This window comes from Muntiacus reevesi, chromosome 15, assembly GCF_963930625.1.
Source record: "Muntiacus reevesi chromosome 15, mMunRee1.1, whole genome shotgun sequence".
Taxonomy (NCBI): Eukaryota; Metazoa; Chordata; class Mammalia; order Artiodactyla; family Cervidae; genus Muntiacus; species Muntiacus reevesi.
This window is the reverse complement of record NC_089263.1, coordinates 54,413,496-54,435,233: the sequence shown is the minus strand read 5'-3', so window position 1 is coordinate 54,435,233 and position 21,738 is coordinate 54,413,496. Positions and strand designations below refer to the sequence as shown.

General features: G+C 42.2%; 2 protein-coding genes across 2 annotated transcripts; one reads left to right on the top strand and one right to left on the bottom strand.

The window, feature by feature from the left end:
- Positions 1-275: 275 nt before the first annotated feature.
- On the bottom strand, positions 276-18,230 carry UBR7 (ubiquitin protein ligase E3 component n-recognin 7). The gene is made up of 11 exons (XM_065906727.1): positions 18,036-18,230; positions 16,004-16,137; positions 15,333-15,393; positions 14,351-14,446; positions 13,241-13,294; positions 12,740-12,845; positions 9,974-10,182; positions 9,658-9,807; positions 8,996-9,158; positions 7,355-7,416; positions 276-2,317 (listed from the first exon to the last, which is right to left on the bottom strand). Exons 1-11 carry the CDS (start codon positions 18,183-18,185, stop codon positions 2,225-2,227), a joined length of 1,278 nt encoding a protein of 425 aa, XP_065762799.1. The 5' UTR covers positions 18,186-18,230; the 3' UTR covers positions 276-2,224.
- Positions 18,231-18,386: 156 nt separating this feature from the next.
- GON7 (GON7 subunit of KEOPS complex) lies at positions 18,387-21,266 on the top strand. Its single transcript, XM_065906626.1, has 2 exons — positions 18,387-18,647; positions 20,842-21,266. Exons 1-2 carry the CDS (start codon positions 18,440-18,442, stop codon positions 20,934-20,936), a joined length of 303 nt encoding a protein of 100 aa, XP_065762698.1. The 5' UTR covers positions 18,387-18,439; the 3' UTR covers positions 20,937-21,266.
- The last annotated feature ends 472 nt before the right edge of the window (positions 21,267-21,738 follow it).

Sequence of the window (21,738 nt, the reverse complement as noted above, 5' to 3'; positions counted from 1 at the left end):
AGTGTATGTGTGTTCCTCAGAGGTGTTGTAAAGCTGGGTGTGTATATATGCATGTGCACCCATGTGCAAAGAAGCTCTGCTGGCAAGACCTGAGGTCTGGGGTGTGTGTGTGTGTCCTGGGATCAGGTCACATCGTGCTGGGGAGACAGGAGCCAGCCCCTCTGCTGGAGCAGGCCCCAGGGTGGATGGAGCTGCCACAGTGGACTCACATGGTTCCTGTTTCTGCAAATGGAGGCCATATACATTTAAATGTGGCGAGAAACCATCTGAAGAGCCACTATTTTGAATTGATTTATTTAAATTTTTACAGAAACCTGATTAGAGTTAAGTATGTAATTATAAGTCCCGTAACAATTCTACAAAAATGCACATAACAATGCCAGAACTCCTTAAAAGTAACTAATATCGTATTCTTGTTTTGCATAAAACATGCATTAATATCAACTGCCACATGTTGGCCAAAATCAGTCTCTATAAGAAGAGACGGTCCAATATAGTCAATAAGAAAACTAGTTGTGAACAACAGGTTTTAAGAAAAAAAAAAAAAAAGAGAGGTCTTCTGGTTAACGTGAGAGGAACAGTACCTTTCCTAAAACAAGCCCTTCAGCACTGGGGGTTTGTGGTGTGCTGCGCCGTGATGCTGAGACTTGGTCCTGACCTGTCGTAAGGAAGGAAGGAACTTTCTGGTGGTAACTCATGTGCCTGAGAAGACAGAGCCTTTCAGGGCGTAATGGTACACAACCAGTATCACCTTGCAGAGAAGGGCTCAAAAATCCTCAGGCTCAGAACAGAGAGCTCCCAAGCTGGGGGTGGCGGCCCTCTCGGAGATGCCTGGAGCTCTGGCCCTGGCCACTTCGGCCTTCCACAAGGTCAGCTCAGAGCACACACGCCTCTGCTGTGGCCACGAGATCTTCCCGTTCCACACGTCACTCTTCCTGGAGATTGTCATTAGGTCTGAGGCAGAAAAACATGAACTGTACTATTTCTTGAAGGCCTTTGCCTTCTGTAGGCCGAGTTCACTGTACTCGGGGATCGGTGGGTACATGTGACTGCTGGACACACAAAAAATATTAACATACACTTGTGGCCCCAAAGCCTCAAATGCTTATAGTCACACACCTCAGAGCGTGTCGTCTACCATCAGGAAAGGCCATGCTCCTCCAGAGGGAGAGAGCAACCGAGGGTTCTTGTTTATTGAAAGGTGTTTTCCACACAGACTGAGGGGCTTTAAAGACACTTCAAACCAACTGTAAGGACATCCCCTCAAATATGGGCTTTTATACAACATCCCATGAGGGTCTTCGAAAGAAGATCTCACAGTCATTAGGGACTCAGCTGCGGACTGACATCAGGGACTATGCTTTGCTTAAAGCTCACCATCTGCGCGGCCTGGGGCCTTGATTGGGATCTCTTCCACTCGCTGCCCCTGCTCCTTACAAGTAAGCTAAGCCAGTGTGTTTTTTCTTCAGCACAGATTTAAGGGGGAAATAATTTACTGGGCTTCTAATAACATTTTCTTAACAGAACAATATCAAAATAGGTCTATTCTTAATATATGCTTATGAATATCCCTGATAATATAAAGAAACTCGGAGGACTTTGTAAACCACCAAGATTTCACAGGGTAGTACCCGGTCTATTTTCTAGGCAGCAGAGAGGGACTAGTCTTGATATAATGGCAGATTTTCTCCAGGAAGCCCTGTGAGCACTACAGTACTGAAATTCTAATATTCTAGTGTCAGTAGATTTGTGAATGACATTTTCACTTCCAGGCTTGAGGAAGCTTTGACCCAAGGCACCACGATCAGAGGGGTGAGGGGACCTGTGGGGCTGACAGCAGGGCTTCTGCGACACTCCTCAAAGCAGGTCCTAGAAGACAGAGGCTGTGGCAGAGCACTCACACTTGGGAGTTAAAAGAACAAATCATTGGGGGGGTAAAAAAAAGACGAGTTTACTTTCTCAAAAACAAATCAAACTTCTTGAAACTTCTGAACAAATAACCCTGGCTAGACTGGGGGTGGGGGGGGGCTCAAGTCTATGGAATGAGTTGCATTTAGCTGAGTCAGAAAGAAGAATGCTGGTTGTGAAATCAGCATAAACATTGTGGCTACTTGTCATTAGGAGAGGGAAGGAAGCTCAAGGCTGGAGGAGGAGGCGGCCTCTTTTATTCCTGGAACAGGAAGCGGGTCTTCCTCGGCCTGGATAGAAGGCGCTGCACTCCTCTCTAGCTGCAATAATACTGCATCCCGTCCACTCTTCTTCTCTTTTTTGACTGAAATTCTTCAAAGAACTGCTGGATGTCCTCTCTCTTAACCACCTATGGATGGAAAGCAAAGATTAGGAAAGGCAGCCACATTACAGAAGAGCTGTAATAGTCACAGTCAAGTCCAACAACATCAGTGATGAGGGTTATTTTAGTGCCCAGTTATCCTGTCTCCGCTGCACAGATGAGCTCATGCAGGCTCAGAGACTGCGGGGTCAGAGTCGCATGGCAGGCACACGGCACACAGGTGCCGTGGGGGTTCCACCGCCACCCTTGGGTTCCTCAGTGAAACGGGAGGAAAGGGGGACTTCCATGTGGTCCGCTAGGCTAGGGATCTGTCTTGCAGTGCAGGGGATGTGGGTTCAATCCATGGCCGAGGAACTGACTCCACATGCTGTCCAGCAACTAGGCCTGAGCGCCACAGCTAGAGAGCCCGTGCACAGCAAAGAAAGATCCTGCATAATGCAACTGAGATCCAATGCAGCCAGATACATAATTTTTTTTAAAGGGAGAGATGAAAGTAGTACCCATTTAATAGGGCCATTTGAAGAACAGACGAGACGTAATGCCTGTAAAAGCCCTGCCTGGCACAGAGTAGGATCTCTATGAATACTGTCACCTGAAAAGAGAAGTGACAGAACCAGCATGAACGCTGAGGGCCCCGAGGTCTCCTGAGGCCACCGTGCTCCCTCAGGACACGGCTGTCCTGGGAGTGTCCCTCAGTTCCGCACAAGCGCCCCAGCAAACAAAGGTGGCTTTTTTGACACTTGTGCTCTCTCCTTTTTGGAGAAGGAACTGGCAACCCACTCCAGTGTTCTTGCCAGGAGAATCCCAGGGACGGGGGAGCCTGGTGGGCTGCCGTCTATGGGGTCGCACAGAGCTGGACACGACTGAAGTGACTTAGCAGCAGCGGCAGCTCTCTCCTTTACACTGGAAAAAAAAGAAGAAACCCCAAAACTCTTCCCTCTTTCAGGAGTCCAAAATTAAAGATATTCACTATATAAACAGACAAATAATTGGCAAACTATGGAAGCAGTACTCTCAGTCAATGGAATATCCATGTTATACAATGAGAAATTTACCTTGTATTTTACTGGAAAAAGGATTAGAGCATCACACTGTTCATGTATCAAAAGTGTTCATGATATCAGCGAAATAGAACATTAAAAATAAGAAAATAAGGGGGAATATGGATTAAAAAAGTAAACCGGGATGACCCGGAAGGAGTTCCTACTTACTTGAAGAGGGAGTTTGTGCCACAATTAACAGGTTTGTTAATGTGGGTTTTATTTTCTATTATTTATTTATTTATCAGGATCCCAGTTCCCTGACTGACCAGGGATTGACCAGGAGGTAGAATCAAGTCTCCTGCTTTCAGACAGGAGTCTTAACCACTGGACCGCCAAGGAAGTCCTGATGAGATGTTTAATTACAAAGGCAGCACGCTGTTACCAACATGATTTTTAATTTTGTAGCACATTCTTATTATTATGAGGAAATGAAGGTGGGGTATGGAGAAGGAAAGAGAAAAAGCACTGGAATGCAGGGAGAAAGAAGGAGAAAGAGAAGGAAGACAGAAGACAAATACTTGTGTGTAAAGTGAAAACCTCCCTCTCCTCTCCCCAAGAGTGAGTGCGAACACCCCCAAGTGGCAAAGCCAACTTGGAGAACTCACTGGGGTACGATACTGACTAATCCTTCAAAGAACTTCACATATCGTCAGTATTCTACCAGACTGGTAGCTGACACCAGCCTCACAGGCACTGAGAATAAGCTGGAGGTCAACCAGTGGGAATGAGAACCCCTCACAGACTCAAGACGCAGACGGCTAACACACACTGAGGTCACCGCAGCTCAGAGCTCTGAGCGACTGGGCTTGGGAATGTCCGTTTACAAATGCTGCTAGGTAGGCTGCTAGGGAGCTCGCATGTGAAGCCTCTGTCCCTGGCTTGGATCACAGACACTAAGCACTGAAAGGTGATGCAAGGAAACCGTTTCTCTGGCAAAGATATAGTAGGAGGAGACTTAAGAGCCCACGAACCATACAATGTGTCATTTTTAGTTTCCAGACATCCTCAAACAGTCACAGCCAACATAAAGAGTAGAAATGTTAAAGAGTAAATGTTTATTAAGTCACTAAGTTCTCTCCAAACTCTTCTGCAACCCCATGGACTGTAGCCCACCAGGATCCTCTGTCCACGGGATTCTCCAGACAAGAATACTGGAGTGGGTTGCCATTTCCTTCTCCAGAGGATCTTCCTGACACAGGGATCGAACCTACATCTCCTGTATTGGCAGGCCAGTTCTTTACTGCTGAGCCACTGGAGAAGCCCTAATAATACTTGGGTCCAATAATAAATCATTTTATTGGTTTGTCTCAGAAAATGTGCATTTCTAAGTGTTTTTTTTTAAGTCAGACACAAACATTAAATAAAGGGTAGGCCATTATTTGACAACATCTAGACCTTATTATGAAAAAGAAAAAGAAAAAAAAGGAAACAAACAAAAAATATTATGGACAAGCACAACCAAAGCAGACAAGCTTTATGACAACTTAAGGTGTTTGTAAAGATCTAGTTAGTAATGTTGAAAACAAACAATAAAAAATATTTTTTCTGTCTTTCAAATCATCACATCGGATTTAAAAATTACCTCAGACTCATTAAGAATGGCTCCAGTGATGACAAAGACCCATATGTTGAAGACACATGTGAATACTCTGGATAAAATTGTTTCAAATGTGAAAAGCAAAGGACACCACACCTACTTTTTTCTTGTGTGTAATTTTAACTGTGGGTGAAACAAAATCAATAATGAGCACAGCAACCACAAACTACACAGAAGCAGAGGCACAAGTGCACACTCTGACACTGCTGACTGACACAGCTGAAAGACCTGGAACAGCCACTAACAGTGTGGACCTTAAAACAGTTACACTCGTGGACACTTGGAGTTCCAGTGAGAGAAGGCTGAGGCCTCACTAAGCAGAGGACAGCCTCTGCAACAGAAATGAGAATAAGTGACAGTTAAGAGCTGCTGGGAAACAAAAGGACATCCACAGTGACAATGAGGAACATTCTCTAAAAATGAGCAAACCATTTCAGAAGACTCTTTACCCTCAGACTTCACAATTCATTCTGCCGCAAGGCAGCAGTGCCTGCTATCCAGGCAGCTACAAGACCTTCCCACATTTATAAGAAGGCGCTCAGCGTGCAGAGACTTCTCCCAAGAAAGCAAGTCTCAGGGCATGTCCTAAGTGTCTGTCAGATCGAGGTCTGACTTCGTTAGTCTGTCTGGCGGTAGCAAAGCAGAACATTTACTGTCCAGGAGGACAACTGTAGGCCATGAGGAGAAAAGTTAAGTTTTATTTTATATCTCCCCTTGGAAGATAGAAAAGTATTTTAGAAAAAAATTCCATCATAAAACACATATGAGTAGTAAAGAACTAGAAAGTATTTGAAAATTCATCTGGAGAACTATTTTGAAAGATTAGACATTGTAGAGACTCCCCTGGTGGTCCAGTGGTTAAGAATTTGCCTTCCAATGCAGGGGACGTGGGCTTGATCCCTGGTCAAGGAACTAGATCCACATGCCCACGTGGGCATCTAAGCCCACGTGCTGAAACTAGACAAAAGTTGCCCTGCTTCAATTAAAGACCCCGTATATCAAAACTCAGACTGATAGAGCCAAATCAATAAATAAATGAATACAAAATAAAAAAAAAGATTACACATTATATTGTTAGTGTCGCTCTAAAAAGTTGTTAGACTCTCCTAACCAGCAAGACAAATGTTTTAGCGCCCAATTATCAAATTCTTTTATTCTAAACTATAGAACCCCAAATCACAGAAAAGAGGTCTGGCTTAAATTTTTTTCCTGACTGGTCATTTTTGCTTCCTCCTCCAAGAAATCCTACTGGAAGATCAGGACTGGGAGAACCAGTATGGCCAATCCAATGGCCCCTCGTAAGCTACAACTGCTCTCTCAAGATCCTGGGTGATGGTTCCGCCCCTCATCTGGAGGCTTGGGCAGGACTCCTAACGTGGCTGGTCTGGTGGCGGTCCACTACTATTCATTTCCTTCCCTCTACCTGTACTACGCTCTCAGTAATCTTTTTCATCAGAGAAAATGAACTATGGAAAATAGTATGGAGGGCCCTCAAAAAAAAAAAGAAACAGAACCACCATATGATCCAGTTAATTACTTCTAGGTATATATCCATGTTTCCCTGGTGGCTTAGACAGTAAAGAATCTGCCTGCAGTGCGGAAGACCTGGGTTTGATACCTGAGTTGGGAAGATGCCCTGGAGGAGGGCATGGCAACCCACTCCAGTATTCTTACCTGGAGACTCCCCAGGGACAGAGTAGCCTGGCCGGCTACAGTCCATGGGGTCTCAAAGAGCTGGACACAACTGAAGCGACTCAGCACAGCACAGCACATAGGTATATACCCAGAGAAAACAGAAACACTAACTCAAAGATGCGTGCACCCCGATGCTGAGAGCAGCATTATTTATAAGAACCAAGATATGGAAGCAACCTAAGTGTCCATCAAGAGATGAATGGTTAAAGAAGGTGTTGTATGTATGTATACACACACACACCATGGAATGTTAGCTTTGAAAAAGAATGAAATTCTCCCATTTGCAACAACACAGATGGATCTAGAGGGTGTTATTATGTTTAGTGAAATAAGTCAGATAGAGAAAGACAAATACTATATGTTATCACTTATGTGTGGAATCTAAAAAATACAACAAAGAAATCAACGTAACAAAAGAGAAACACAATCACAGAGATCAAAGTAGTGATTACCAGTGGGGAGAGGGATGGCAGACGGGCACATCAGGGGAGGAGGTTAAGAGGCATAAAATCCAACGCATAAAACAAGCTACGAGGGTATATTGTAAGCACAGGGAATATAGCTAATATTTTATAATGATTTTAAAAGGAGTATAACCTATAAAAATATTGAATTATTATGCTGTACACTTGAAACTAACATAAAACTGTAAAGCAACTGCACTTCAAAAAAAAGAAACTTTATTCAAAACATACAGGGCTATGATTAAAATTCGTTAACGCTACTTACTGTGCCTTCATCAGCAAATCTCTTGAGATAGTCTTTAAGTTCAGTCTTCAAGTCATTGTATTCTAAATCAAAACAACAAAGAAAAGGACATAAACTTTAGACAATCCATTTGCATTTAGGAACAAAAGATTTCCTGACCATTATTTGAGTATGTTAATAGTTTAATCTATATTTTTCTTCAAGTGAAATCTGCATAGAAATTTATCCTCAATTTCTCCCAAATTCCCTCACTTTGACATCTGGGAACCCTTTTTCATTAAATAAACCCTCAAGGAACAGATACTCCCACTCCCAAAAAGACTGTTGTTTAGTCTCTGTGTCTTATCCAACCCTTTGCAACCCCAGGAACTACAGCATGGCAGGCTTCCCTGTCCTTCACTATCTCCCGGAGCTTGCTCAAACTCATGTCCATTGAGTCAGTGATGCCATCCAACCATCTCATCCTCTGTTGCCCCCCTCTGCTCTTGCCCTCAATCTTTCCCAGCATCAGGGTCTTTTCCAATGAGTTGGCTCTTCGCATCAGCTGGTCAAAGTATTGGAGTTTCAGCTTCAGTATCAGTCCTCCCAATGAATATTCAGGGTTGAATTTTTCTTTAGGATTGACTAGTTTGATATCCTTGCAGTCCAAGGGACTCTCAAGAGTCTTCTCCAGCACCATGATTCGAAAGCATCAATTCGTTGGCACTCAGCCTGCATTATGGTCCAACTCTCACATCCATACATGACTACTGGAAAAACCATAGCTTTGACTATATGGACCTTTGTCAGCAAAGTGAAGTCTCTACTTTGAAATATGCTGTCAAGGTTTGTCATAGCTTTTCTGCCAAGGAGCAAGTGTCTTTTAATTCTGTGGCTGCAGACACTGTCTGCAGTGATTTTGGAGCCCAAGAAAATAAAATCCGTCGCTGTAGCTGAGAATTTTTTTAAAAGGTTTCCCATCTGTCTGTAATTCTAGTGCTAAAGTATCTTGGACTTGTCAAACATTAAGTTTAAAACTCACTTAACAATTTGTATTATATACATGGGAACTTGAGGGTTATATCCCTCAAGTTATAGCCTCTATCCCCAAAAAGCTTTTAGTCTAATAAAGGCAAAAGGAAATTAATCAAATAGTTACATATGCAAGACAGAAATAACCACTGTCAAAAAAGGGTTACAAAAGTGGTGGCATCACAGTAGAAACTGTAGGACAGAAATCACTAAAAAAGTTGGGCATGCTGAGAGAAAAAATGTGAAAGCCTGCAATTAAGGGTTTGGGAGTATTTTCCCCTCTAGTGGTTTCCTGTGAACCACGGAAGCATCTCAAGAACTGTCAAAACGATGGCATATAATGTTTCAGTGAAAATTGTTTCAATGGATGGAAAAAGAAATTGATTTCCCCTTATTCTGTACTTATACATCTATCCTTAATCAAAATAGCATGTTATGGTTTCTCAAGCATGCAGTTATTCTAGCATTTAATCCTGACTCAATGGAAATAGTAGTTAAATACTCAGCAATGTTACAATCAAGCAAGTATAAATGAGGCTTACTATACAATTCCAAATTTAAACCATTTTTAGTTGTCCTCCTTCTATATAATTTTTTTTAATAGTGAAGGGAACTTCATGAACTTTATGAATTTTCACAAACAGCATTTACCACAAATAAGCTCCACTTGCTGGACTCTGTTCATGCTGTTAAGGGTGTCCATTAGAGGGTCTCTCCTGTCAGTCGCCTGGTCAACCTTGCCTTTGTTTTCATAAGCCAGAACTGTGTCATATTCATCTGTCAGGAACAGGACATCTAGATCGCCATACATTTTCTTTAAAAAATAAAACCAGTTTCCCCATTAGAACTGTATATCATTCTTAGAAAGTCAACCTCATGAGAATCACCAAAAATTTATTTAATTTTCCTAATATCCAGAAAAATCCCAGCCTTTCGGCAGAGTTGCTTGAAGGATTTATTCTTTCTGTCCAAATTTCTCTTAGAACTCTCCCAACTTCCAGTAGATGCTGCATGATCTAAGAGATTTTTATTTAAAAACCAACTTACTGTAACTTTCAAGAAATTTGTGTTTCCAAGTAATTCTATGATATAGAAAAGCTATTTTCCACTGAAATGAAGATAAGTAAATAAGAAGTATTGCATCATTCTTAATTGCTTCCATAAACATTCAGACTGCAAACACTAATTCATAAAAAAAAAAAAACTTACATTCCCTTTACTCTAATACCAATTTCATAAATAAACTTCCCAGGTGTTCTTATTTTAGCATCTGTCCACAGAACACTTAAAGCTGAACACGATCAGGCACTTACCATGCAGTCTCCGCAGGTGCACAACTTGCTGCGCCAGTTCAGGGGCCAGTAGGTGGCACTGTCTTTCTTCATAAACTGCTTAGCTCTAAGCTCCTGAAGTCTGCAGCCAGACTGTGCCTCTGTGTTGAAATGTTGATTCTGAAATGCTTTCTGAAATTAAGTTTTGAAGTGTGTATTTTAAACTATCATCGTTTTCAAAGGTTAGATTTTTGTAACAGGATTTTTTTAGGCAAACTGAAATCTAAAGCTGCATAGCTTACAGAATTAATTTTGCTTAAGTTTTGTTTCTTTTACAGCTCAGATTTCATTTTGTTACCTGGAGATCAGATTCAGAACTAGAGCTGGTACATGGTTCGTTTGTCTGCTCTGCTTTAACTTCCTTCACGATAGCCTTTCCGTGTTCTGGAACATCCTCTCCGAGGGCATTGTCTTGATGAGCCCCATTTTCGGTTGTGATAACTTCTTGATCACCTACTCCATCAACTTTCAGCACCAACCCATCATCTTCAGTAGTTACTTTGGTTACTGTAGGTTCAACAAAAACACACACATATCCATACACTAGTGAGACAATGAAATCACTTAGTTTGATTAAAAAATACTTCAGAATCTGGAAAAGGAGGGAGTTAACCTGAATCTCTGGAATAATGAGAAAGGAAATGACACTTTTTTAGGTTATGCCTGCCTATTCTAAAGTGTCAAATAACAGAAAATTTAAAAACACCAATCACTGGTGGGAAGGGTGGGTTCAAGAGGGAAGGGATACATGCAGCTCAGTGGTAAAGAATCTGTCTGCCAGTGCACGAGATGCATGTTCAATCCCTGCGTCAGGAAGATCCCCTGGAGGAGGAAATGGCAACCCACTTCAATATTCTTGCCTGGAAAATCCCATGAACAAAGCCTGGCAGGCTACAGCCTGTGGGGTCACAAAGAGTTGGGCATGACTGAGCAACTGAGTATGCATGCATGTGCAATAGACACTGTGAGGCACTCATAGCTGATTCACTTCACTGTGCAGCAGAAATTAACACAACATTGTCAAGTAATTACACTCCAGTAAAAACTAAAATGTGAACCAAGAACAGAAAAAAAAAACAATCTGGAAAAAAGAGCTAAAAAAAATATATCAATCACTACTTAAACATTTTATATGTAAATGAGAACAGAAAATATATAGATGTTAAAGGCCCAGGGACACCACAAGAAGCAAGAGGCCATAGGAAGAGATTTAGCTGCAAACACAGGAGAAGGGTAGTTTTGCAAAAACAACAGTTTTTCTTTATGCGAGGAGGAAACTAGAAAGGAATGCTTGCAGAGACAGAAATGACAGAGAGCAGAGAAATGACAAGGGAACTCACACTGCAGGATGGCTTTTCAGTTTATTAGGAAATGAGGCCATCTGCTGACAGGGAAGGAAATGAAGAAGGGGCAGAGGGGAAGGGTTAAGAAAATCCAGTGAATGAGAAAAAGATTCAGGTCCAGCAGAAAGTGAGACGTAATTGAAAAGGATATGAACAGGCTGATTTGTGCTGACGTATGGTAGAAACCAACACAGTAATTATAAAGCAATGATCCTTCAATTAAAAATAAATAAATTTTTAAAACACACACACACAAAAGCATGTGAACAGAAAGAGGACACACCAAGTACAAGAACTTTGAGACAAAACAAAAACGTAGGATGCTGCCTGAGGTTTGTATGGTGAAGTGTTCCCTAAAAGTGAGAAGGGCAAGAAGTCATGAGGCCGGAACAACAGCTACTATGAATTACTACCATTTAAAAAATAAACACATATAGCATTAAGAGTAAAATAAAGTATTTCATACCTTAAGAACATTCATTACTAATTAGTGGTTTGTGGTCAATTTCTCGGAGTACAGTAAAAGCATTAGATGACAAACTGTCGCCACCCCTTCCTCGACCAATAGCATGTCTTATATTTAAGAACAACTTGTTTCAGCTCTGTTATCTTTCAAAATCCCCTTAAAAACTGCTTTCTCCATTTTCTCCGATCTGGTCTCATCCATATTCTGCATCATGCCATTTAAGTACAAATTGATTCTTGGCAGTCTCCCAATCTATCTATAAGCACCTTGTGGAGAAGGAACAGATCTTATACTTTTTTCTATACCTCAGAGTCCCTTAAAAATAGTTCCATGTTAGCAACATGGAACTCTGCTCAATGTTGTGTGGCAGCCTGGATGGGAGGAAAGTTTGGGGGAGAGTGGATACCTGTGTACTTGTGGCTGAGTCCCTTTGTGGTTCACTAGATGGGAGGAAAGTTTGGGGAGAGTGGACACGTGTGTACTTGTGGCTGAGTCCCTTTGCAGTTCACTGGATGGGAGGAAAGTTTGGGGGAGAGTGGACACGTGTGTACTTGTGGCTGAGTCCCTTTGCGGTTCACTGGATGGGAGGAAAGTTTGGGGGAGAGTGGACACGTGTGTACTTGTGGCTGAGTCCCTTTGCGGTTCACTGGATGGGAGGAAAGTTTGGGGAGAGTGGACACGTGTGTACTTGTGGCTGAGTCCCTTTGCGGTTCACTGGATGGGAGGAAAGTTTGGGGGAGAGTGGACACGTGTGTACTCGTGGCTGAGTCCCTTTGCGGTTCACTGGATGGGAGGAAAGTTTGGGGGAGAGTGGACACGTGTGTACTTGTGGCTGAGTCCCTTTGCGGTTCACTGGATGGGAAGAAAGTTTGGGGGAGAGTGGACACGTGTGTACTTGTGGCTGAGTCCCTTTGCGGTTCACTGGATGGGAGGAAAGTTTGGGGAGAGTGGACACGTGTGTACTTGTGGCTGAGTCCCTTTGTGGTTCACTGGATGGGAGGAAAGTTTGGGGGAGAGTGGACACGTGTGTACTCGTGGCTGAGTCCCTTTGCGGTTCACTGAAACTATCACAGCATTGTTTGTTAGCCAGTCCCCGGTACAAAATAAAAAGTTAGAAAACAAACCACATAAAATAAAGTAAAAGTACACAGTGAAGAACGCAGTAGCTAAAACTTAGACACTGAACAAATTGTGCTGATTTGTACTGAACATACGGCCCAGGCTGGAGGCATGCCAACCCCACAGACTCTCTCACCTGCCAGCTGGGCAGCGTATGCCCACAGGAAAGGACAGCGCTTCATGCACGCCTGGCACACCATCTCCTGGAAATCCCCGCTCTCAGGGGGAATGGCGCCAAGATGCTGGGAACACAGAAAACCAAGTTATTTTCCTTGTCATCACCAAGTTGTCCAAAAAGTTCGTTGTTTTATAAAATATTGCAACAGTACATTGATCATATCTCTATAGTATTTTTTAGAAGAGTAGTGATAATGTGAAATATAACTGAATTCCAAAAGACAAGATCTTTCTGGGACTTCCTTGGTGACCCAGTGGCTAAGACTCTGTGTTTTCAATGCCAAGGGCCTCGGTTCAGTCCCTGGTTAGGAAACTAGATTCCGTATGCCACAACTAAGATCAGACTCAGCCAAATAAATAAATATTAAACAAATTTTAAAAAAATACAAAAAAAAAAAAAAAGACAAGATCTTTTCTTTTTGTAAAGACAATGGGTTTAAAAGGTCAAAGCTCTCCTTACCCTTCCATGGAACCAGTCTTCACAGACTATACACTGGATCATCTCATCTGGAATCTAACATAGAAAAACAATTTGTTTGTTAATCATTACAGTAAATTCATAGAGTTCTCAAGGGAAGAACACTGCCATTCCTTTTTCCAGGGAAGCCCAGGGTGCTGCAGTCCATGGGGTTGCAAAGAGTTGGACATGATTGAGCGAATGAACTGACAATGAACTCTGGAATATCAAAGTAAATCTGGCACACATTAGACTCAGATATTAAATAATTCTCTACCAATTCTGTAAGGCCACTATCCACATGCAAAAAGTCAAGGAGACAGGGAGAAACAGCAGTTCAAGGGGTCAAAGAAGTTCTTTCTTCATGAACTGGGGTTACAAAAGGGTTACATTGAGATAAGCACTTTGTGAGTAATTATCAAAACTTTTATATCAGTTACATTCTATCTGATTACCACAAAACTTTATGAATAAGTAATATATTTTCATTTCACACATAAACCCAGGCCCAGGGAGGTAATGTGAATTGTAGCAAGTTGCACAGTGAATTACAGAATTTTGCCTTTGTCAAAAGAAAAGGAAACTAGAAATTAAAGCACACATTCACTCACTCATATGTGCACAGGAAAAGGTCTAAAAACATATACACCAAAAGTGTTAACAGTGGTTATGTCTGGGAGGTAAGAAGGTACAGGAATGAGGAAGAATAAAAATTCTTTTAAAATTTTGCATACACCTCTAACTGAAGTTTTTAAGAGAATCCAATTAGTGCACCCTATTTTCTTTCCTTGTAGGAGTGCGAGAAGTTGAAGGTCATTTTCTGGAAAGTATTCAGAGAAAAGGAGCAAACAGGCAGGCAAAGAGAGAGAGGAAGGAAAAAGTTCTGGCCTTAACAAAGTCCTGTCCAATATTTCTCATGATGTAAGAAAGAGAAAAATAGTTGGGCTCTGTACTACTTGTAGCTTCAGGTCAGATCTTAAGAAGGGATAAATCTAGAATACTTTCACAATCCCCAAATCCCTGCTCAATAGCTAAAGGGCCAAACATGACAAGAGGCTGGGGAGTGAAGGCTGGAGATGACACAGCCCTGGTGCTGACTTCCACATCTCTTACCTCATCTTCAGGATCAGGGTAAGGTCTCTTGCAAACACAGTACAATCCAAAAAAGTTGTCATTGTACTTATTGCCAGAATTTATCTTTGCTTTGTCCTGAAAGATATTAATTTCAATATAAAATATGGCCTAACTTTATAATTTCATGCATCAAGGAATTTATGCATTCAATAAATTTGTGCACTAAATATCTGTACCCCCTCCCTCCCCTGGAAGCTAGTCTTCGAAGTACAAGGGAAAAAATTCATCCTACAAAGTAATACTTTCTGCACGATACAAGGAAATACAAGGAAAAGATAAAATTTATTTTCTATACCTTCTTTGTACCAATTGGGGGAGAATGAATCATAAATATTAACTATTAACCTATGGAAGCTGACACTGGTCTAGAATTTCAAAATATTTCTTGATGCCCAGCTGTGACAGTCAAAGCCCCAAATTACTAGGAGGTAAAAAGTAGGCAAAGAAGTTGTCTAAAAATAATCTTTGAAGGAGGGAAAGAGCATGACAACTTTAGCAATCATGATTGAATACCGTAAAGTCCCTTATTTTCTGTTTCATTTTTGTTATTTCACTGAAAGTTATTGTAGAAGATAGTCTTTATTATCCAAAAAGCAGTGAAAAACTTCTGAATGCATATAACCCATGCTCATTATTGCCCAGTTTTATTTTTTCAGTTTTAAAAGTCATACCCTTTTCTTTAAAAAGCCTCAGAGCATAAGCACAATCAACACAACTAAACCTGAATGACTTTAGAACACTACCCCCAAAACCTTTCATATTAATTACAATCTAAGGTAGGCTCTGAACAGGTTACTTAGTTTTCACAAATAAAAAATGGGGTACAATCTAACACTGATTTGCTCATTTGCAAAGAAGAAGCATAGAACTTCCTTTTTGAAAATTCTTGGTTTTAATCCCATAGGACAGATACCAATCTTAGCTACTTTTCATGCATTTATCGTTTACTGTGCTTACTTACAGGAAATAATTTGCATTCCAAATTTTTAAACTTGCTGTTTCCACAATCACAACGAAAATTTCTGAAAGAAAGGAGGAAGAGCCAATTTTAAATTTTTCTTCTAAATCTAAAGACTCCTCTTCACATTCATATCATAGCCTCTTCCCTTTCAACTGGCTTCGAGGATCTAAAAACTGGACTTGGTTGTTCATGTATCCAATCCGCAATTTTCACAAGCACATTACATAAAAGATTTAATAATTCTATAAATTAACATGTGTGTGCTGTGTGCCCAGTCATGTCTGACTCTTTGCGATCCCACGGACCGTAGCCCACCAGGCTCCCCTGTCCATGGAATTCTCCAGGTAAGAATACTGGAGTGGATTGCCATTTCCTTCTCCAAGAAATTAACACGCATAAAGACAAATATCTGTATCTCACACACACACATAAAACTGGCAGAACAGCAGGAGTAGTTTGAGTTTGCCCCATAATTACATTTTAAAAGGTCCCCTGGAAAAACTGTTCTGATTATATTATATAAAACAGTTGCATTAAATTTTACCAGGGCACAACTACTTTGAATGCAAAAACATGATTAAGAAAAAAAGTGCAACTGGAAAAGAATCTAAACATTTGAAAAGCATCCGGCATCATTTTACTTTTGACCATTTATCCTCTGACCATTTTACCTTTTTGTGTATAGCTCAAATAGTTTATGACTTCCATGACATTCATAACTGCAAGCCAGGCAAATTCCTGCTGGTTCTTCTCCCTCTGGAGTGCAGGTACTACAGGCATACAGTGCTTGTCTCTTTACTGAACCCTAAAAGACAGTCCCCAAATGGAAAAAGTCAGAAAATTGATGAAACATTGGCAGAGTGACCTAATGCCCATACTATGATCTGAGAAATAACTGAAATCAGATTATCTGTGGTCAAGATCTTCCTGTAAAAACCACTGAGACTAATAAAAAAGTATATACAATAGAATACCAAAACACTGGTGCAGGTTTCATACACGTTTCATGTAACTTTTTCTCAAAGTGATAGAAGTTAACATTTTCAGTCAGCTTTGAATAAGCCGGTCTGCTTAACTATTTTAACACATGAAAACACAGGAGAATGTGTGTATGCTTATGTAAGGAATAATCATACTTTAATTTTGGAAAATGCTTGTGATTCCACCAAAGAGAAAACCAATGCATTAAATGAATCCCTGTGATTTTTAGATGTACGCTGACATATTTAGAGTTGAAGTGTCATGGTCTGAAATTTATTTTCAACTGGTTCAGGAAAAAAAACAAAGTATATTACAGTGAAGAAGTAAAAGATAAAACAAATGTGGTAAAATGCCAAAAAAGTGAATATATGTGAAGGTACACAGGTGTTCATGATATTATTTTTTCAATTTAACTGTAGACTTTAAACATTTCAAGATAAAAAGTTGAAAGAAAAGCAAATCCTGATAATGGTTGCCATCCTCTGGGAAGAAGGAGTCCCAGGAAAGCTCCTGTGATGCTGGTAATGTTCTATTTCTTGATCTGGGCGGTATGTACCTGCATGTGTTTTCGGTTTTGCTTTCCTAAGACTTATACATGGTTTCTGCACTTTTCCACATATTTTACAACAATACAAAAAATTTTTTTAAGGAAGTCAGTTTTAAAAATCTAACTACCTTTCAAAAATAACTTACATACAGGCTTTTTTAAAAAAAGGCAAGCAGAGAAAAAGTTGTTTCAGTGGCGACCAAAGGTTTTAAAATATCAGCCAACATTAAATACCTCTGATACCAGGTGTATTAAAAAAAAAAATCTAACCACTTTGCAGTGTAAACTGGTCATTGATGACAACTGGTATTGTGATCTCAGGCCACACCACATAAAGACCCCACGTCTCTCTCCACATCCTGCAATGTTCCACTCCACCGGCCTGGAAGGTAACCTTCTTCTTACTATCAAGTATCATCTCTCATTAGTTTTCTTCTACCCACCATTCTCCATTTTTGAACCTAGAAACATAGGATGAGTCACCAAACTCTACGTCACACCCCCTCCAGTCCCTATTCCCACCATCTTCTGAATGCCATCTCTCCTCCCCTCCTTTCCTTTGCCGGTGCCACCAGCTGTTCGGATTCCGGTCTATCCCCCTGGGGGGCCGACTGCAGACAGACGTGGTCTTGCTTCCTCTCGCCAAAAAACCAGCTAGCACTTGTCAAACTAAACTGCAGAGGAATCAGCTGTCCAGGAGTCCAGCCTACGCGGAGAGAATTTCAAATCCAGAGCTCTCTCCTTTAACTCTGCTTTGACTCTCCCGTTTAAATACCCAGCAAACACTCTGAGGATGGGAAAAGTAGGGACAAAGATGCTCAGGATGTGAGAGGTCACGGAGTTGGTTTGGTGAAAAGCGGCCGGGGCACCGAGAAGAGACGAGGAAGGAAGGAAAAAGCAGCTGCTCCGGGGCCAAAACCGGAGAAACGTCGGGGGGCGGACAGAGGAAAATCCAGAAAGGAGGGGCGTCCTGGGGCCACAGGTTAGGAAGGGGGCTCAGGAGACTAAGGGTAAAAGGGCACCTGGGCCTGGGATGGGGAAGCCTACGACCAACAGCTGCGCCGGACCACCACGGGGTGCCGGCCGCGGCCGGCGGGAAGTGAGAGGGAAAGACAGGTGGGCAAAGCGAGGTTCAGGGGAGCCTGGGGGAGGCGAGGCCCGGGCCGCGCGCCCACCTGCGAGTAGGAGCACTTCTCCGAGTCACTGCCGCCTAGGACGGCGCAAGCCTCATTCTCCAGCTCCTCGTCCTCCTCAAGTACATCGACCAACGATACCACAGGCTCCAACTCCGACTGTCGCCCAGCTGGCTCCTCGGCTCCGGCCATCCTCAACTGTCACCCGGACCGCCGATCGGCCCCGGCGGAGGCGGGAAAAGCGGTCGCGAGAGGCGGGGCCGGAGGAGGCGGGGCCGCGGCGCCAGGCACCAATCCCAAAGGCGGGGAGCGAAGGAAGGGGGAGGAGCGACTTCCGACAAACGGAAGTCGCTCCTCTCCCTTCTCCGCGCCTGCGCCCGCGGCGTGCTGGTTTCCGTTTCCGGTGGCGCCTCTCTGTGGCGCGCTCCTGAAGCGTAGCGGTCGCTATGGAGCTGTTGGGCGAGTACATTGGATTGGAAGGGCAGCGACAGCAGCTACGGGTGCCCTGTGAGGCGCCGGGCGTCACCGACCCTTTCCAGAGCTTGTTGTCCGGTGTGGCTCAGATGAGGGAGCTGGTGAATGAGCTCTTCGGCTCTCAGGTACAGCAGGAAGCACAGGACCGGGTGGCGGCGGCTCCCGACGAGGCCCTGGACGGTGAGCTCTGAGACGGTTCTGGGAGCGACAGGAGGGCGGGCAGGGGCGCCCGGAGTCGGGGAAATGACACGTGTAGAGTGATGAACTTGGAGAAGGTGAGCCTCAGGGGAAGAAGAATTCCAAATGAGAGTTTTCAGCTATTTTCGCTAAATTTGGGCTGTACCTGGACTCATTTAGTAGGACTGCTTTCACGATTCCCTTCTCATTTATGTCACACAAAAAACGTACTGAACGCCTACGGCCCTGTGCCAGTCACTGGGCTGAACTCTGGAGAAAGAATGAAGTGAATGCGACTCATTTCCTGTTCTTGTGGTGGAACTCTGGGAGGTTAGACAGACAGACATTCTTATTAAAGAGTAGAAGGAATGACCCTAGGCTTCTCTGTAACTATTGCAAACCTAGAGAACCCAAGAAGGCTTCAGCCTTGTAAGCTGGGCTTAGAAAGATGGAAAGGAATTTTCCCAAGCTTAAACTTAAACAAATATATGTGGAAGACCGCCATCTATTACAGAATAGGAACAGATTCTGAAGATTGGAATAGATTTCAGATGCACAAGGCGTCACTGTCATGGACTCCTTTAATTTCCCAGTGTGGTAGGTGCAGTTTGAAAGCAGAAACGGAAAATTTAACCGTATCCTTAAGTCTTGTCTTGTCTTGAATACCCTGAGCTGAAGAACCTAAGAACTAAATATTGGAATCAGGGCTTACTTCCCCTTTTGTCATTGTTGAGGTTCAGTTGCTCAGTTGTGTCCAACTCTTTGCAACTCCATGGACTGTAGCACACCAGGCTCCTCTGTCCTTCTCTGTCTCCCAGAGTTTGCTCAAATTCATGGACATTTAAGCTGCAATGCCATCCAGCCATCTCATCCTTTGTCTCCCCCTTCTCCTTCTGCCCTCAATCTTTCCCAGTATCAGTCTTTTCCAGTGAGTCAGCTCTTTGCATCAGGTGGCCAAATTATTGGAGCTTCAGCTTCAGCATCAGTCCATCCCAGTGAATATTCAGGGTTGATTTCCTTTAGGATTAACAGATTTCATCTCCATGCTTTCCAAGGGACCCTCAAGAGTCTTCTCCAGCACCACAGTTCAAATGCATCAATTCTTCGGCACTCAGCCTTCTTTATGGACCAACTCTCACATCTGTACGTGACTACTGGAAAAACCATAGCTTTGACTAGACAAACCTTTGTCGTCAGAGTGATGTCTCTTCTTTTTAATACACTGTCTAGGTTTGTCATAGCTTTTCTTCCAAAGATCAAGTGTCTTAATTTCATGATTACAGTCACTGTCTGCAGTGATTTTGGAGCCCAAGAAAATAAAATCTGTCACTGCTTCCACTTTTTCCTCTTCTGTTTGTCATGAAGGCCAGCTTCTTCACTTTCTTCTTTCACCTTCATCCAGAGGCTCTTTAGTTCCTCTTCTCTTTCTGCTATAAGGGTGGTATCATCTGCATGTCTGAGGTTATTGATATTTCTCCCGGCAGTCTTGATTCCAGCTTGTGCTTCATCCAGCCCAGCATTTTTCATGATACACTCTGCATATACGTTAAATGAGGAAAGTAGATTAGTGGTCACCAAGGGCTAAGGGGAATGGGAAGTGAAAGTGAAAGTCGCTCAGTCGTGTCTGACTCTTTGTGACCAAATGGACTATACAGTCCATGCAATTCTCCAGGCCAGAATACTGGAGTGGGTACCCTTTCCCTTCTCCAGGGGATCATCCCAACCCAGGGATTGAACCCAGGTCTCCCACAATGCAGATGGATTCTTTACCAACTCACCCACAAGGGAATCCCAGGAAAACTGGAGTGGGTAGCCTAACCCTTCTCCAGCAGACCTTCCTGACCCAGGAATGGGAAGTGACTGCTAATTGGTATGAGATTTCTTTCTTGGAAGATGAAATGTATTCTAGAATTAGTGGTGATAGTTTTATAACCTAGTGACTATCTAAATCAATAATCTGTACACTTTGAAAGTGAATTTTGTGGTGTATGAATTACATCTCAAAAAAAAAAGTGATAGAAGAGAAAGGTTTTAAACAACATAATTCCTGCAGTCTTTTTACTGTACATATTGCTGATTTGATATATGCATTGTTTTATTAATCCCTGAGGTGAAATGGTCTCATTATCAACCATTTTATCTGTATTTCTGTCAACCACTGAACATATTGTCATACAACAAATATTTGTTTTAAAAGGTGATGATGAAGATGATTCAGAAGATGAAAATAACACTGATAACAGAACTAATTCAGATGGACCATCTGCAAAACGGCAAAAAACACCACCTTAATTAGCTTTTATGAAATTTAAAAGACTGCTACCATATCTTATTTACCACACACTGACTTTTAAGGAAGACTTGTGCTCTAATTTGGAAAGCATTTGTTTTTTTTTTTTTTTTTTCCTGGGACAGTTCTGTCAAAGAGGAAACTTTTCTTCTGTTTTCATCAAAGAAAGACATAAATGCTTAGAAATGAATCACTTTTCTTGGGTGAGAAGTGAGTTTCAGATTATGGAAATAAAATAGACATTTAATAATGTATAATATCCAGTAAGTTGGCAACTGAATTCTTACTTTATACTTTTTAAATACCCATTGGATTAAATTGTGTGGTGTCTACATGTTTTAGCTTCTGCTTCTGTTATAAAAATATATGTCGAGGTTTATGGACATTTCAAGGAACTGACATGAGCAAGTGATGAAAATGGTGTTAAATTTAAAAATGGCAGGTGCTTCCTTGGTGGTCAAGTGGCTAAGACTTTGCATTCCCAGTGCAGGGGGCCTGGGTTCCTTCCCTGGTCGGGGAACTGGATCCTGCATGCCGCAACTAGAGTTTGCATGCCACAACTAAAGACCCAGCATGCCGAGATGAAGATCGAAGATTCTACATGCCACAACTAAGACCTGGTGAAGCCAAATAAATGTATTAAATAATTTAAATTTAAGAATGGCAATTCCATGTAAGTAGAAGGGAAATGGGAATAGTGAGAAATATCGAAGGGAAGGAGAGCCCTTGAGAGAGACCCAAGAAAACCTTGAATCCACACCTGAACTCAATATACAGACTTCTGGAGATGATACCACTCAATAG

What these genes read in the sequence shown, in the direction of transcription:
- UBR7 (XM_065906727.1), bottom strand. Translation starts at nt 18,185, where the DNA reads ATGGCCGGAGCCGAGGAGCCAGCTGGGCGACAGTCGGAGTTGGAGCCT. An exon ending in GTTCTGAATCTGATCTCCAG is followed by an intron (nt 9,808 to 9,973) that starts GTAACAAAATGA and finishes ACTTAATTTCAG; the next exon opens with AAAGCATTTCAGAATCAACA. An exon ending in GCAAGTGGAGCTTATTTGTG is followed by an intron (nt 7,417 to 8,995) that starts GTAAATGCTGTT and finishes GTTTTGATTTAG; the next exon opens with AATACAATGACTTGAAGACT.
- GON7 (XM_065906626.1), top strand. Translation starts at nt 18,440, where the DNA reads ATGGAGCTGTTGGGCGAGTACATTGGATTGGAAGGGCAGCGACAGCAG. An exon ending in TCCCGACGAGGCCCTGGACG is followed by an intron (nt 18,648 to 20,841) that starts GTGAGCTCTGAG and finishes TTGTTTTAAAAG; the next exon opens with GTGATGATGAAGATGATTCA.